This window comes from Staurois parvus, unplaced genomic scaffold (genome assembly GCF_062004578.1).
Source record: "Staurois parvus isolate SC_StPar_1 unplaced genomic scaffold, SC_StPar_1.0 ptg000155l, whole genome shotgun sequence".
In the NCBI taxonomy this organism is placed as follows: Eukaryota; Metazoa; Chordata; class Amphibia; order Anura; family Ranidae; genus Staurois; species Staurois parvus.
Genome location: NW_028317951.1, coordinates 23,966,707 through 23,981,808, shown reverse-complemented (window position 1 = coordinate 23,981,808; position 15,102 = coordinate 23,966,707). Strand labels below are relative to the sequence as shown.

At 38.6% G+C, this 15,102-nt stretch overlaps 1 protein-coding gene across 1 annotated transcript in view; it reads right to left on the bottom strand.

The window, feature by feature from the left end:
• MFN1 (mitofusin 1) overlaps nt 1-15,102 on the bottom strand; it is a 48,677-nt gene that overhangs the window by 14,209 nt on the left and 19,366 nt on the right. The window contains exons 6-14 of the mRNA XM_089675544.1: nt 12,827-12,935; nt 12,519-12,626; nt 12,114-12,267; nt 11,113-11,180; nt 5,707-5,828; nt 5,330-5,456; nt 4,702-4,806; nt 2,620-2,722; nt 885-1,111 (exon numbers count right to left, since the gene is read on the bottom strand). Coding sequence (XP_089531670.1) covers nt 885-1,111; nt 2,620-2,722; nt 4,702-4,806; nt 5,330-5,456; nt 5,707-5,828; nt 11,113-11,180; nt 12,114-12,267; nt 12,519-12,626; nt 12,827-12,935 — 1,123 coding nt within the window. The remainder of the gene's footprint in view (nt 1-884; nt 1,112-2,619; nt 2,723-4,701; nt 4,807-5,329; nt 5,457-5,706; nt 5,829-11,112; nt 11,181-12,113; nt 12,268-12,518; nt 12,627-12,826; nt 12,936-15,102) is intronic.

Here is a 15,102-nt window from a genome sequence, read left to right as displayed (position 1 = left end):
AATATTCTTAGCCCGAAAATTAAAATGAATGCAGCCACGTTTAAAGATATATTATATTTTTATTCTTGTGTTTAGCTATCCTTTAAAACTGAACAAGCTGACATTAGAAGCCGATTAGCTACCATGCATAGCTGCACCAGATTTTGCACTCTCCAATTCTAGTAGATCAACCCCTAAGTGTCCATTAAAGTACAATATGTGCATGGAAGCATTTGGCACCTTGTACGGTAGAGCAGGGACTGACAACAGAAAGCAACTGGCCAGCTTGAAAACGTATTACAAAATATGCAAACCCAAGAATCTCTGTTTCAATGCAAAGTGTGCTAAAAGTGTCTAAAAGTGCATAACAGACAATTGTTGTGGAAGGTTTTGATTTGTTAGTTTTATGATGTATAAACATTTTTTTTAAAACTTTAATAAAAACTATCTGATTAAAAAAAAAAAGTGCATAACAATGGCCACAGGGCATTTTATAATCCAAAACATAGATGCAGCCATTAAAGACATAACTCTCGAAATGCATACTTGTTCCAAGGCAGTTACTCAGAGTACTGTAACTATTGGAATAGCACAAATGTCAGGCTAGCAGCATTTTAATAATGTAACAATAACCTTTGTATTTCTCTCAGAACACATGTTCAGTAAATGAAGTACATGACTATATTTGTGATTCTTTTTTAAATCACTTAACTGAAAATCTAGTTAATGGTATGGAGCACTAACAGTGCCATGAGCGAGAATGTAGAATAATAGCTGGACTTTTGTGAATTTGAACCTTCTTGGCTCCCATTACTGTATTACTGGTACTGCAAAGTAATCAATAATGGCTGTACTGTTCACCAACAAGTTAATTTGAACTGATGTATCCTGAATGCTATACACACCTGAAAAACTGGTTCTGCAAAACCTAATAGGAGGCGAGCATTTTGGGCACCCAAATACCGATTAACAAGTGACGTCCAACCAAATGAAAAGCGAAACTCAATGTCTTCCTGGAAATCACTGCACAGCTTCTCACAATTCAGATTGTAGCTGAGGTCAAATTTCTTGCATGGCAGGGCTGTGCCATATTCCTTTTGAACAGCAGATGGCAGCAATGGTTTTAAGCTTTCTGCAATTGTAAAACTCAATTTTGTTAACACAAAAACATACGGTAGTTAAATCAGAACTAAAGATATCGATAACGAAGAATAAGGGAGGTTTAGAAACCTGTTACGTTTTTGCCATCAGTCTCTCATTGTGTTAATTCCCCTTCACTTCCTGTCCCATAGCCAAAACAGGAAATTAGAGAAAATCCCTCTAAAGTAAGGGAATCCCTGGTTGTCACCAGAACTAGTGACCCCGTTGGTAAATATCCCTTTAATCCTGTTCTGCAGACAACCCAAAATTTGGAATTTTATTTTACTTTCTCTTCCATTGATAATGGTAAAGAAGACTAATAGGATGAATCTGCTTACAGACACCAATAAAAACTGACAGGTGTTCTAATCTCTCTTCATCCAAAACAAAAACAAAGTTTTGCCTTTAGTTATACTTTAAGTCCACAGTACTTTATGAGTTGGCTGTGTTCTGTCCAGATACAGAAATAAAGGGTCTCATGACACCAGGAGGAACACAGCAACTGAAACCTGCACTTTCTATTGTATTTTTCTAGTATAGCAGGGTAGTGTTTCTATGAGCACAGCACAAATTTATTTTCTTTTCACAAATGAGGCTTCAAGCGCTTTATAAACCAACATAAAATGCTGCCAAATCCTATATGCTATGACAGAAACAGTTCATGAGATTACAAGTAGAAGACATACATATAGGCTTAAAGGGTAACTCCACTTTCATGGAAAAAAACAATTGCAAAAAAAAAAAGTGTGTCATGTACAATTGTAACATAACATTACAGCCTCGCAGGGCTGTACATGTGCCACAGCAATTTTAACTCAGGCTGCAGAGCTTGACATGCACCATCACCAGTCAATCTACCACAATGTAAAATTGACATTCAGTAAATAAAAAAAAAAAAAAAAAAAGGAAAAAAAAAAAGAAGAGGAAAAAAAAAAAAAAGCACAGGAGGTAGGAAGCAGTAGCATAATGCCCCGTGAAGAGAAATCACCCATGGATCAATTTTCAGAGGGCAGTAAGCCTGTATTAAAGAGCCTTAAGTGAAAAATGTAACTTCACTTTCATGGCTGGTTACCACCTTGCTGGGAAGCAGCTAAGAATAGGCTGACAGATCAGGCTTAGTGTTAGGGTTCAGGTGATCCACATATCAATGCCCAGTGAAAAGCATGGCTAGATCCACAAAGACTTTGATTTTCTACCCCAGAGTTGCAGGGTCACAGGAGCAGATGTAGTCATCACAAAACAGGTTTTTTTCAACTCCACACATCTGATAGAAAAGCTTGTACTGACTGGAATCTTCTTCATACATGCTGCACTGTCTGGCTGATGAATGATCCATAAAAGGACACCATATTATATCCAATACCGTTCAACAGGTCCAGGTGAAGCAGGACATGGATTAAATGACAGCCATTTCATCATTTTAAGACATTATATTGAGCAGTATCTAACATATGTTCACAGTGTTCACCAGGTGTCATTTCAGTGACTAGTGACTGTTACCTATGATGTCCTCTTGTGCTTTCTGTATAGATGTATTCACTGCGGCAGAACAGCGATCAGCCAGCTTTCTTCCCATCCCCTTCTCTATGTGTGAATTCAGCTCCTACAAAGAACAAGAGTAAACAGATACAGTGGTGAACATAATTTGATCCCCTGCAGATTTTGTAAGTTTGCCCACTTTCAAAGAAATGAAGGGTTTATAATTTTTATCATAAATGTATTTTAAATGATAGAGACAGAATATCAACCAAAATCCAGAAAACACACAATACAAATGTTTCCATTTAAAGCTCAACACCATGGGCAAGACCAAAACGGTCAAAGGAAGTCAGGGACTAGATTGTAGACCTGCACAAGGCTGGAATGGGCTACAAGACCATCAGCAAGAAGCTTGGAGAGAAGGAGACAACTGTTGGAGTGATTATTCACAGATGGAAAAAATACAAATTAACCATCAATCGCCCTCGGTCTGGAGCTCCATGCAAGATTTTGCCTCATGGGGTAAGGGTGATCATGAGAAAAGTGAGGGATCAGCCCAGAACTACACGGGAGGAGCTTGTTAATGAGACTTCAGTCACCAAACAAACCACTGGTAACACAATATGCCGCCATGGATTGAAATGCTGACTATGACCTAAGAACACCATCCCTACAGTCAAGCATGGAGGTGGAAACATTATGCTTTGGGGCTGTTTCTCTGCTAAAGGTACAGGCTGACTTTACCACATTGAGGGGTCAATGGACGAGGCCATGTATTGTGAAATCTTGGGTGACAACTTTTTTCCCTCAGCCAGAACACTGAAGATGGGTCATGGATAGGTCTTCCAGTATGACAATGACCCAAAACATACCGCCAAGGCTACAAAAGGGTGACTCAAGAAGAAACACATTAAAAGGTCATGGAGTGGCCCTAGCTAGTCTCCAGACCTTAATCCAATAGAAAATGTATGGAGGGAGCTGAAACTTCGAGTTGCCAAGCAACAGCTGAGAAACCTTAAGGATTTAGAGAAGATCTGTAAAGAAGAGTGGACAAAAATCCCTCCTGAGATGTGTGTAAACCTGGTAACCAACTACAAGAAATCTCTTACCTCTGTGCTTGCCAACAAACGTTTCTCCACCAAGTATTAAATCATGTTTTGCTTGGGGATCAAATAGTTATAAATTGAGTTGCAGTTCAGTGAGTAAAATAACATTTGTATCGTGTGTTTTTTCTGGATTTTTGGTTGATATTCTATCATTTAAAATACACCTATGATAAAACTATAGACCCTTCATTTCTTTGTAAGTGGGCAAACTCACAACATCTGCAGGGGATCAAATAATTATTTTCTCCACTGTATAGACATAAGAAATAAGCAATGCCCAACACAAACACACAGAAGAAGAATCTGCCTCTTGTCTGTTATTTAAACAATCAAACAATCGCACATGCAGTAACTGAATATATGAGATGGAATGTATATTTTATCAACAGAATTTTTAATCACACACTCCATGGCAATTTTAGAGGCATTGGCATCTGAAAGGGAAAATCATCCATCATGCAGAAAGTTTTACATATTCATATTAATCGGAGACCCATAATCATATACCATAACAGATCGGTGCTGCTCCAAGCCTGCAGTGTCAGTCTTCCAGGTTTACACTCAATATTCAGGTGCTGGCAGAAATAGAGCACATCTTTCTCCAAAATATAACATAGCATGGAGGTACCTGCCGCACACTCTATTGAGCACCAATGTAAGGTGAATGGAAAACTGCCTTCAGCTCAAATCTCAGCCCATAAGTCACACCCCTTGGACATGTTTCACCCACATTGGGCTTAATTGTATCTAGGATTTGAGTTGAAGCCAGTTTTTATTCACCCTACATTGGAGCTAAGATTGTGCGGCGGTATCTACATGCCCCGTAACCATATGTTATATTGGCAGAATAGCCAAGCTATCTTTGATTAGAAACAGCAGCCTTAATAACATTTATTTATCTCTACTACTGGTAAATCATCAGTGAGCAAAAATAACAAAATATGCTTACAATAATCACAGACAATAGTAAAGAACCTGCTTGTAATATCCAGCTTACATTTTTATAATGTTTCAGGAACTGTGCTAATGGGTGAAAGTCCCCATCAAACTTGTCCACCAGGAGGGAAAGATGGCAGATCTCATCAGTCATGGCATTGGAAACCTGTAAACACAAAACAAGAGCTTACTCTTCCAGAAGACATAACATGTATATATCAGATACTTTGCTTTCAGCAGTCAGCTGTTATTCACCCATACAGGACCTGTCAAAGAAAATAATGTAAACCCTTCAGACTAGTATGCCAGCCAAAGTGGTTTGCTTGCATGTTGGCTGTGAATAAATGTGCACAGATGACCACAATTACTGACACACTGATGATTCAGAATGGCAATATGCCACCAGCAGCCAGTCAAAGCATGCTGATTATAACACACAGGCCCTGTAATATGTAATGCTGCAGGCATGTGACAGCCAACACAGTGAACCTGTGTATCACAGAAAGGAGAGTGAACTAAGCACTCCTTTGCATTCATTATTCCCCCCGCATAATAGGGTAACCTTGAAAAAAAAACAGGCTAATCAGCTGAAAAATAATCAGTATATACACACTACTAAATTGAAAAAAACAAAAAACAAACAAACATGCAAGCCTGTGGCTACTCTTGCAGCAGAATGTAATCCTCACCTGTGCATTTACCACCTCTGTGATGTGCATTATCCGTTTCCTGACATCTTCACTGAGGATTTGCATCTGACACTGGATAAACTCCAGCCTGTCCATTTCATACTCCCTGTATTCTATTGCACTCACTCTGAAAATGCCCAAACAATACAAGTCAACGGATGATAGTGTACAACCGGTATAGTATCATATCTGATTCATATGTAATACTATAGATCATAGTTGATGAACACTGAATTTTAAAAGGTGTTTGTTATTTTAGATATACTGCAAAAAAAGATACAGAGCACTAAGGTTTATTGTTGAAATGTAAAATAGAATATATTCAACCAAAATAAAAATATGGTATTTATTAATGAATAAAGTGCATGCAATCCTACCTCTTATCAGCAGACTGGATGTTTATGGAATCCATTATGGCTTTCACAGTATCTGTTATTTGTTTAGCTCTGATAGTGTGATGTTGAAACTTTGTTTTCACTGCTGACTGCGAGATACACTCCTGTGGGGTCCAAGTCATAACACATTACTGTGATCCCCTCCAAACCAGTCAGGAATAACAAACGAGTAGATGGCATCGAGCAGCACCAGAGGAGAGGCCTTGCTGCTGCTCAAATGAAACGTAAATTAACATAAAAGTGACTAAAACTGAAAAATAAGACGGAATAATGCAGCAGCAGGCCTGTGTCCTCCCTACAGTCTGCATAGCACAGTAATGTGCATTAGTGATGTGAATAAAAAAAACAAAGCAGGGGAGACAATTAAATTAATAGGGTATGCTATTACTGTGAGAGAAAGGAAGGTGTATGAGACGTGCGATAAGATTCCAGAGCATCAAAGCAATTAAAAGATATTGCAATATTGTAGCGCATCTTGCCTAACATGCTCAGATAGATCTAATACAGAATAACCTAGTTTGTTGAATGACTACGCTGTTCTGAAGCTAGTGGCAACAATGGCAGAGCCAAAAACATACATTAGCTTGATCTAGAATTACAAAACAATTGTTTCAAATAAGATACATAACAAATATTAGATGCTAAACTAAAATGTTTTTCTGTATAGCCATCTTTAACTTGGTATGGAATTCAGATCTATTACATTATGGTCCATGTATAAAAATACTTTTTAGTATTCTTCCTTCTTGTTCTTTCATTTGTATTCTACAAAATCAGGGATAAATGCAGTTTAAATATGAGGCGGACCATTATAAACCCCGCTTCATATATTTTCTGTAAATCTGGTCATCAGGTATGGGAATAGGTGGATGCCCCATATTTCACCTAAAGTAAAATTAAAGTAAAACAGGATATTCAAACTTAGCACATGCTGAAAAAAAAAAAAAGGTTAGCTTCAGGGGAAAAAAAATCGCACGCAAAACCTTCACAGCCAGAAATACAGGCACATGAAGCTATATGCAAATCTTGACTTTTTTGTGAAAGGCTGCATTCTGCTTTCTGAGCTGACCTGTTAGTCAGTTTGGCCACACCTCACATTGAATGACCAATAGGAGGCTAAAGTGGTAGCACAAGCATGACCAGATTAAACTTTTAACTGTAGTCAAGATCTGCATGCAGCACAGGTTGGTATGGACCCAGACAGCCTGCTGATGGGGGGGGGGGGGGATTGAGAAATAGCTATAGAAGCCGATTCCACACAAGGTTAGTAAATAAGCTTTAGATTTTCTAGTAAAATAAATTCTCAGGCAAGCACCAAAAGTCACACAATTTTACACTTTAGAAAGCGTTCTGCCATTCAGGGCACGTACTGTATTTAAGCAGTTGCATTGCCAAGGACAGTCTTGGAGTTCATGGAAATACAAATATCTGTACATCCATAGGTGGGAGACTGAAGTGTGTACGTCTATTGGCATCACATCACAGTCTTGCTATATTGTACTGATGATTTACTGGTGGTGTGCAAGCAAGTGAAGTACAAATTGTGGAGTTTCAGTGAGGAACTGTAAATCGCTTTTTGACATACAGATCAATAGAACAAAAAGAAGGATGGGATGTTATATACCACCATCACCTACAGCAAAGCCATTTCAGACAATGTTCTTCACACTACTAGTTATCACACCCTTCACGTCTTAGAGGGAAATGAGGGACAAGGCAAGTATAGTTGCTTTTTCTGTTCCCCCCTACCCAAAATCAGTGTTAAACCCTTGCACTGAGTAGGGATGCCCACTGCAAGGGTTATTTATTATTCCCTAGAGATCAGCTATTGTGAGGTGCCCAAAAATAACCTTTTCTGCTTTTATATTTGTATTTGCTATCAGCTAACTGCATCTCTAAATCTTTGAGGCTCCATTCACACTAGGGCGTTTCAAATTGCGGGCAGAATCGGAGTGATTCGGCCCGCGATTTGAAAACCCGCTATCAAAATGTGAAAACTTGCATTCGCGTGTTCAGGTGCTATTAATTTTAATGGCACCTGAAACCGCGCGGGGGGGGGGTATTTTGGCGCAATAGCGGCGTGGTTTTCCACATGACAAAGGCGTCGCGATCACGCAAACAAAATCACGGGCCTCCCAAAATCGGTTCTCAAACCTTTTTTTAAAGTTTTCAAATCGCCTGATTCCATTCGCGATTTGAAAATGCCGTAGTGTGAATGGAGCCTGACAGTTTTCACTGAAGGTAAACTTGTTTCACCAAGTGCTTAGTATATATTACCTGCTTTGCCACATGCTTACTTTAAAAGTGGAAATCTCTTTAAAATAAAGCCAAAATCTAGATTAATGCAGGGTAACTTTTAAAATTAAATTTACAGTATGTAATGGAATGTTAAAGTAAAAGACATAAAAAGGAAGAAGCACAGAAAAAGCAAAAATTATTGTTCCCCAAAGAAGTGAATCTAGAGGTCAGCAATGACGAACAAGAGCTTGGAAAGTGACCGCACACTGTGGGAGCTAGATTAGAAAGGAGCAGACATTCAGACGGGACTAAAACAGGAAAGAGGTTAGTAACTGCACAGCAGGGAAAGTCACAGGTTAGTTCAGAGAACGTCTACATTAATTGCTAAGAAACGTCTCACATAGGAGGAAAACTACATTTTATAGCAGGAAGGATGAAATTACACATTTTAATTACCAGCAACGTACAAAGACCAATTTATAGTCCAATAACTTTTTTTTTCTCAACATTTTAGTCATTTAGAAATCATTTGCCCATTTTAACGTTTGGCTTTTCAACACTGTTTTTTTTTTTTAATGGTGACTTTTCAATTTGATTGTCAGAGTTTTTGTCCAAAATATTCAATTGGGGGGGTGTTAAGACTGATCTCCATGTTTTAGTGAAGATTTAAGTGGAACTGCACTGCACCTGATCAGCACAAACCAAAATTCTATTTCATTTACTTTTAATATTCAAAGCAAACTCCCCCATCAGTCTGTCTCCATGATTTATTTTGCTGAGAAATCACTTTGAAAAACACCCCCTGGCATTTAAGGGCAGATGGTTCATGTAGCATTTACTTCCTGGAATCCATCTGCTCTTAGGTCAAGCATAGGCTGAACTGAGAACCCTCCCTCCTCTCCTGAAGACTCCTAGGGATTTATGACATCATTTGCCTACACATGATAACCAGGAACGTAACTAAAGAAATGTAAATAAAAAAAAAAAGTGTAAAGCAAGTAAATATGATATACTTCCTTATTTATTTACTAATGCTAGCAGGATAAGGATTACAAATAGTCAGTGATGACAGAGAGTGAAGTTCCACTTTAAATAGCTTGTAAGGACTAAGCTCGAGATCAGCTTTAAGTTAATTTCTTTTAATTTAACCTTTTTAGGCTGCAAAATGAATACAATCCCTCATTCTTTATAACTAGGGCATTACATGTGTGTCACCCATTCTATGGGTCATGTGACTAAAGCGGGAATTTGTGAAATGTGGCACTACCCGGTTACCTTAAAGATCAAATGTAAAAAAAAAAAAAAAAAAAAAAAAAAAAAAAAGAAAAAAAAAGCGCTGACCATTGTCAAAATTAGAAATAAAACAGGGAGTTGGCAGCTGTTATGGTAGTCATGCACTAGATGAAAAATTGTTCAAAAATCTGTCATTTGGACTGTTTGCTCGTTTTTTTGTCCAGTTAATGGGCACAATTCGAAAATAGTAACTTTTTTGGCAAAAAAAACTGCTGCCGAACAGACGGTAAATTTGTTTCTTGTCAATTAAAAATCAAACTCTTGGTACTGCGCATATGTGACCCAGAAGCAAAAAACAGACAAAAACTGATTTTATTACTATTGAACGATTTATCGTTCAAAATTTGGTCATTACATGATGGCAATATAATGTGCTCTCATGACCATGTGTTCGTGTTTCGAAGACTCATTCAAAAGATTTTTCAACTAGTGTATGGCTAGCTTTATATTTTAGAATGCATGGATTAAACAGTTGTGGGGGAACTGCTGTGAGCACTTAGCGTTTACCAAATGTTGTTTGTCTGTATTTATAGTACCAAGCACAGCTCCAAATAATTTAGCATTTACAAAACATAATAATGCATTTTTAGTCTCAGCAACATTTTCTCTATTGCCAACCTGACCAAGTGGTTCTGGCTGCTGGAAGTATTGTAACCCCACACATTTTTCCTTTAATGGAAAGCTTTGTAATCTTCATAAAACTACGATGGTGTTATATGATGCTACCATTTTAGCCACAAATAGAACTTTGTGAAGTTATTTTTTTTAAATGAAAGCAAGCACACCAGTCCAGCAACTTAAATGCCTTTGCTATGATTTTAAATATGTATTAATTTACTGTATTTTATAAATGTATGGGTCTTCTATGCTGAGCCCATAAAGTGTGGTTTGTTTTTTGGTTTGGACTAGATATTCTTCAGTCTACAAACTCTATTTTTGTATTCGTTCAATGTGGCATGAGAAAAATCACTGTAGTTTAATATTAAAATGCAATCTGATTACCAGGTATGTGTCTCTTCATTTTGTTAAGATAGGGATACTTTTACAATTTACATTTCTTCTGGATGCACACAGATGACAAAAGCACAGTGAAAACCTTCTGTTCCCATGTCCAACTACATGGCTGATTCAGCCCCAAGAAGAACCATATACTTGCAGATATGGAACGTATATCTACATAGGCCTTGCATCATGAGCAACCAGCCCTAAGCACAGGGATGTGAGTTGTGAGAAAGGATGGGATTGTGGCAGGAGCACTAACAAGATGGAAAGAGGGATACAGAGCTGTGTAAAATGGAGATGTGAAATCCCTTTATCGGATATTGTTTTACACTACAACAAATTCCGAAAGCATATGTATGTTGGTTAGGATGCTGGTTAACTTTTTGTCAAGGACTGTAGCTGGCACACCCAGGGGGAGGGGGTAAAAAGAATACAATTTTAAAGTGAACCTGTCATTTATTTTAGACCTTCAAAAGTAAACATCCTGCCTCAGGGGAGACACCACAAGGTGAACACTATTAGCAATATTATCAATAAAGTTTCTTCTGTGTCCCTCCTAATTTGTTTCTAAGGCCAGTCTTCCCCTAACTTCATTGCCAAGCTCTGTCCACTGCAATGCCACTACCTCAGTGACCAACCATAAGGGCACCTTTTCATTGGATGGGGGATGGCTGTTTGCAGGTTTTAGCCTTGCAGCCAGGACCCAGTGAAACTACATCACAGGAAAGCACAGATAAGGCTCGTTTGCTCTATGGCAACTTTTAAGAGTTTAAAATAAAGCGCAGGTCCACTTCTGGCCTGATAACACCATACACTTAGCTGAAGTCTACGATAACCAGGTAGAGCTCACTGTACCTCAAACAACTTCTCGAACCTCTGAAATTCCAGAAACCTGGTCTGAAATCCTTCGGCAAGAGCACCACCTTTTAAACAACAGAAAACATTGTGAATGCAACATGAAATGTTGTGTGAATATCAACAAGCAGAGGCTTTTCTTGGGTCAAATGTAATCCAGCACTTTGGTTGGGGGGCGGGAGAGTCTTAATGTTCAGAAAGGACAATATAAAAGGGAGACTTATGAAATGATAGATGCTAATATATGTTAATGAAGCTACTGTTACAGAGATTCTCCAGAGAAAATTAAATTCTTTGCACACACTCAAGTAGGCTGTTAAGGTTAACATCAAATTTCAAACCCGTTCACAAGCAAGAAACTGCCAGCAACAGAATTGCTACAAAATGCGGAGAGAAACTTACCTGCTTTCTATGAACTCAACAGGAAAGCAGGAAGTCGCATGTTGATGACATCGTGCCACATTCAACTTTATTAAACCCAGACAGCACACTACAGCTCTGCCTTGGACCTCTCCACTCTAAAAATGTCCCCCAATACAGGCTTGATCACAGAGTATTCTGTGTCGCTCTCTAGAAAGGTTTGGTAGCGAGGTGTCTATTGCTCACTATTTCAAATGCTTTGAAACAAACAGGATGGAAAGAAAGCAACGCCTTACTCATTCAGCCAGACAGGGAGTGACACATGCAAGCAGGTGAGTGTTTCATTGCCTGTGTGTGTCCTCAAAAGTGATCCTGCCACTGAGTTATTGCCAGAAACAGGATTGTTGCAAGTGGAACATTAGCCCAGGAGAGCTGAGGACTGTCTTAAGTCTCAGCCCCTTTTCTAAGATCAGATGGCACTGCCATAATGATTCAGGGGCCTGTATAGCCATACAGAAAACAACACTTGCCCTAACAAGTAGTCTGGCCTAAGTATGGCTGTTCTCTGATAAGGTCTCACACTCTTGCCAACACAGAACGTAAAGTAAGACATTTTTAACAAATACTTGCGTTTCACCTACCAGCCTCAGGCATTCCTTGTGCTTTGTGCATTCTGGCATTTAGAACTTCTTTGGCAGAGACAAAAAATATACGGTTTTGTGCCTCAGTACTATTTACAACTTTGAGCTCATCCACCAGGAAAGACTGACACCTCTCAGTATGTTGTTTTCGTACCTGTACATGGAGATGTAATGGATCAAATCCGCCATTCAAAAATAATTTCTTAATATATTATAATCAGAAGGCAGCAAACAAACCGTTCAAGCTGGTTTATTTAAAAAAGCAACACATTTTCTTTGGTCAAGCATGAAATTACTGAAATTAAATATATAATATATGTCTATATTAGGTAGGGGAAATTTTTAATCAAAGTAAAGGCATGTTCTCAATTTCAAGGTGGATAAGAGAAACAAGGGTGTACTTACATCTTCCATGTACTCCGGTTCTGATGCAGATGCATCCCATCGATTATTTAAAATAAAAATATTGGGTTTAGAAAGTTTTTCATTTACTTTATGGAAAAAGTGTTTTTCCTAAAATAAGAGAAAGAAAAACCATTAACTGACTGTCAAGCTTTATAATTAATGTAGTCGTAAATTTATAGTACATGACCACTCAAATCTTGACAGGGCTTACACTCTAATGGCAAGCATCATCTGTGTAATTTGCAGTTTATCTAAAGTTTTGCTTTATCAAAAAACAAACACAAAGCACACCACTACTAGTAAGTTACCGTGTTCATAAGCGTGGATTCAGAGTTGGCCACCAAGACAAAAACATCAGCATCCAAGCAGAACTTATCAATCCAGCTGTCAAGTTCCGTGGTCACATCTGTTCCTGGACTGCACAAGGTACAAAAAAAAACAAAACATGTTACTGACATTGGCTAGGTATCCTATAAAAACTATTTCTTCTAAAATAATTATTGATCATCCAGAAAACATCATTATCTCGACTATTGCCATCAAGAGGGCAGCATTTATTAGAAAGGCCATAGAACTCTGAATTAAAACCCCATTTCATTTTCGCTGGGGCCTGTAGGGTAAGAGGTAAAACTGACACTTTTACTCTGTTAAGCATCACAGGACCCTGCACACTCCACAGCACAGAACACCGATACATTGTAGAAGAACAATTAGTTCCTCTTTTAAGCTATTGGAATTGGTAGACACAGAGTAACATGTACACATCATGGCAAAGATACTGCAGCCCATTCTGTGAGTTCCATCATTGCTCTCATCTTACATCAATGACCAATGGATAGAATTCTGGCGGTGTGACTGCCTGGCAGTGAGAGGGGGAGGAAGACAGCGGATGGAGAGGCCGGGGGAGAACGATTCTGTAATGAGCGGAGTTCAGAAGAAGTAGCTAGTGAGAGCTGCGGGGGACCCAGGAGATCAACAGTCTGAGAAGTGCTGGTTTCCCTGTGGACCTTGGAAGAAGATTTCTACTGAACATTGTGGTGTTCTGGCAGCAAAAGCAGCAGTATCCAGAGAAGGGAGACCCTGTAAACTCAGGCTGCAACACCCATCCATCCCTTAAAGGGGACCTCTGGCTGATTGGATTGTCGTATAACCCAGGAGTATTTGCTGTGCTGCCCGCCACCTAGAGGGAGGATAATCCAGTACCCGGCTTACCTTGGTTTCCTTAAGAGGACCTTTGACTATATATTTATATGCGCATTTCCATTGCGCATCTGGTGAGTGCGCAATTTCACTACACCTACAAGCACAAGCACTGAAGCATTATTGCAGTTGGCATGTTAAGCACAGATTGACACCTTATGAACTTTTATCATTTATTACTATTTATTTATATATTATATTGGGTCACATAAATGGGCACTTTCGTGATTGTTTTAGCGCTGCACTTTGCTATATGAATAGGTCTTACCAATGACAGCACTGTTGAGTCTGCTGCACTGCTGAGTTGGAAAACACTATATTTGAGCTTTATAAAAGATAGAAATCTTTTAACCACGTCAATACTGGGCACTTTCACCCTGTTCTTGCCCAGGCCATTTTTCAGCTTTGATCACTGTAGCATTTTGAATGACAACTGCGTGGTTTTTATTAGACAGATAGAGCTTTCTTTTGGTCATATATAATTACCACTTTGTTATTTTAATTGTTTGCTTAAGAAATGAAAGATTTTCAAATAAGTAATTTTTCTCCTTCAGTGAAGTGCGCTGATGAGGCTACACTGATCAGCACTAATAGGCAGCACTGATTGGGCTGCACTTATCAGTGCCCTGATAATCAGTGTAAATGTCCCGTCAGAATTGATGGTTGCTGGCTCTCCTCACGTTGTGACAACGCATGAGGAAAGGACTGCCGATAACCAGCAAGTCTGTTTACAATGTGATCAGCTGTGATTGGACACAGATGATCACATTGTAAAAGGGCCACTGTTATTTGCCCTTTACCATGATATGTGATCAGCTGTGTTCAAAGGACACAGAGATCACAAAGCTTGCAAGATGCACACCCCTGGGGCCATGGTTCTGGGAGGGCATCTACAGGCACTCTCCCAGAACTGGACAACTGCACTGTAGCTGTCATTTGGCTATAGCATGATCAGGAAGTGGTTAAACTCTGATGTACCAAATACCTTCTATAATAATGTTTAACCAGGGGATCTTGGTGTACCTTATGCCCTCAAAATGTAAATGCTATCCCCAGCTCCAGTATATTGTTTGTATGAGAACTGTTTGGGTTTAAAATTGTATTTGAAATTTATTTTAACATCATGATACATGCAAATTGCAGAATGAAAACTATTACTATATATGTATAGTTAAATTAGCCGTTTTAAAACAATCAGTGGTCATACTGCAAAAACATTTTTACATTTTGTTCCCTTCTTTACAGTATATATGAAAATTAAACACTTTTGGAAAGACCAAACCAACAAATAAAAATGCTTGTTTGTTCTCCTACATGCATACAAATCACTTTAATATCATAAGGTATGACCGTTGTTAAATAAATCAGCTCATAACTGGGAAAC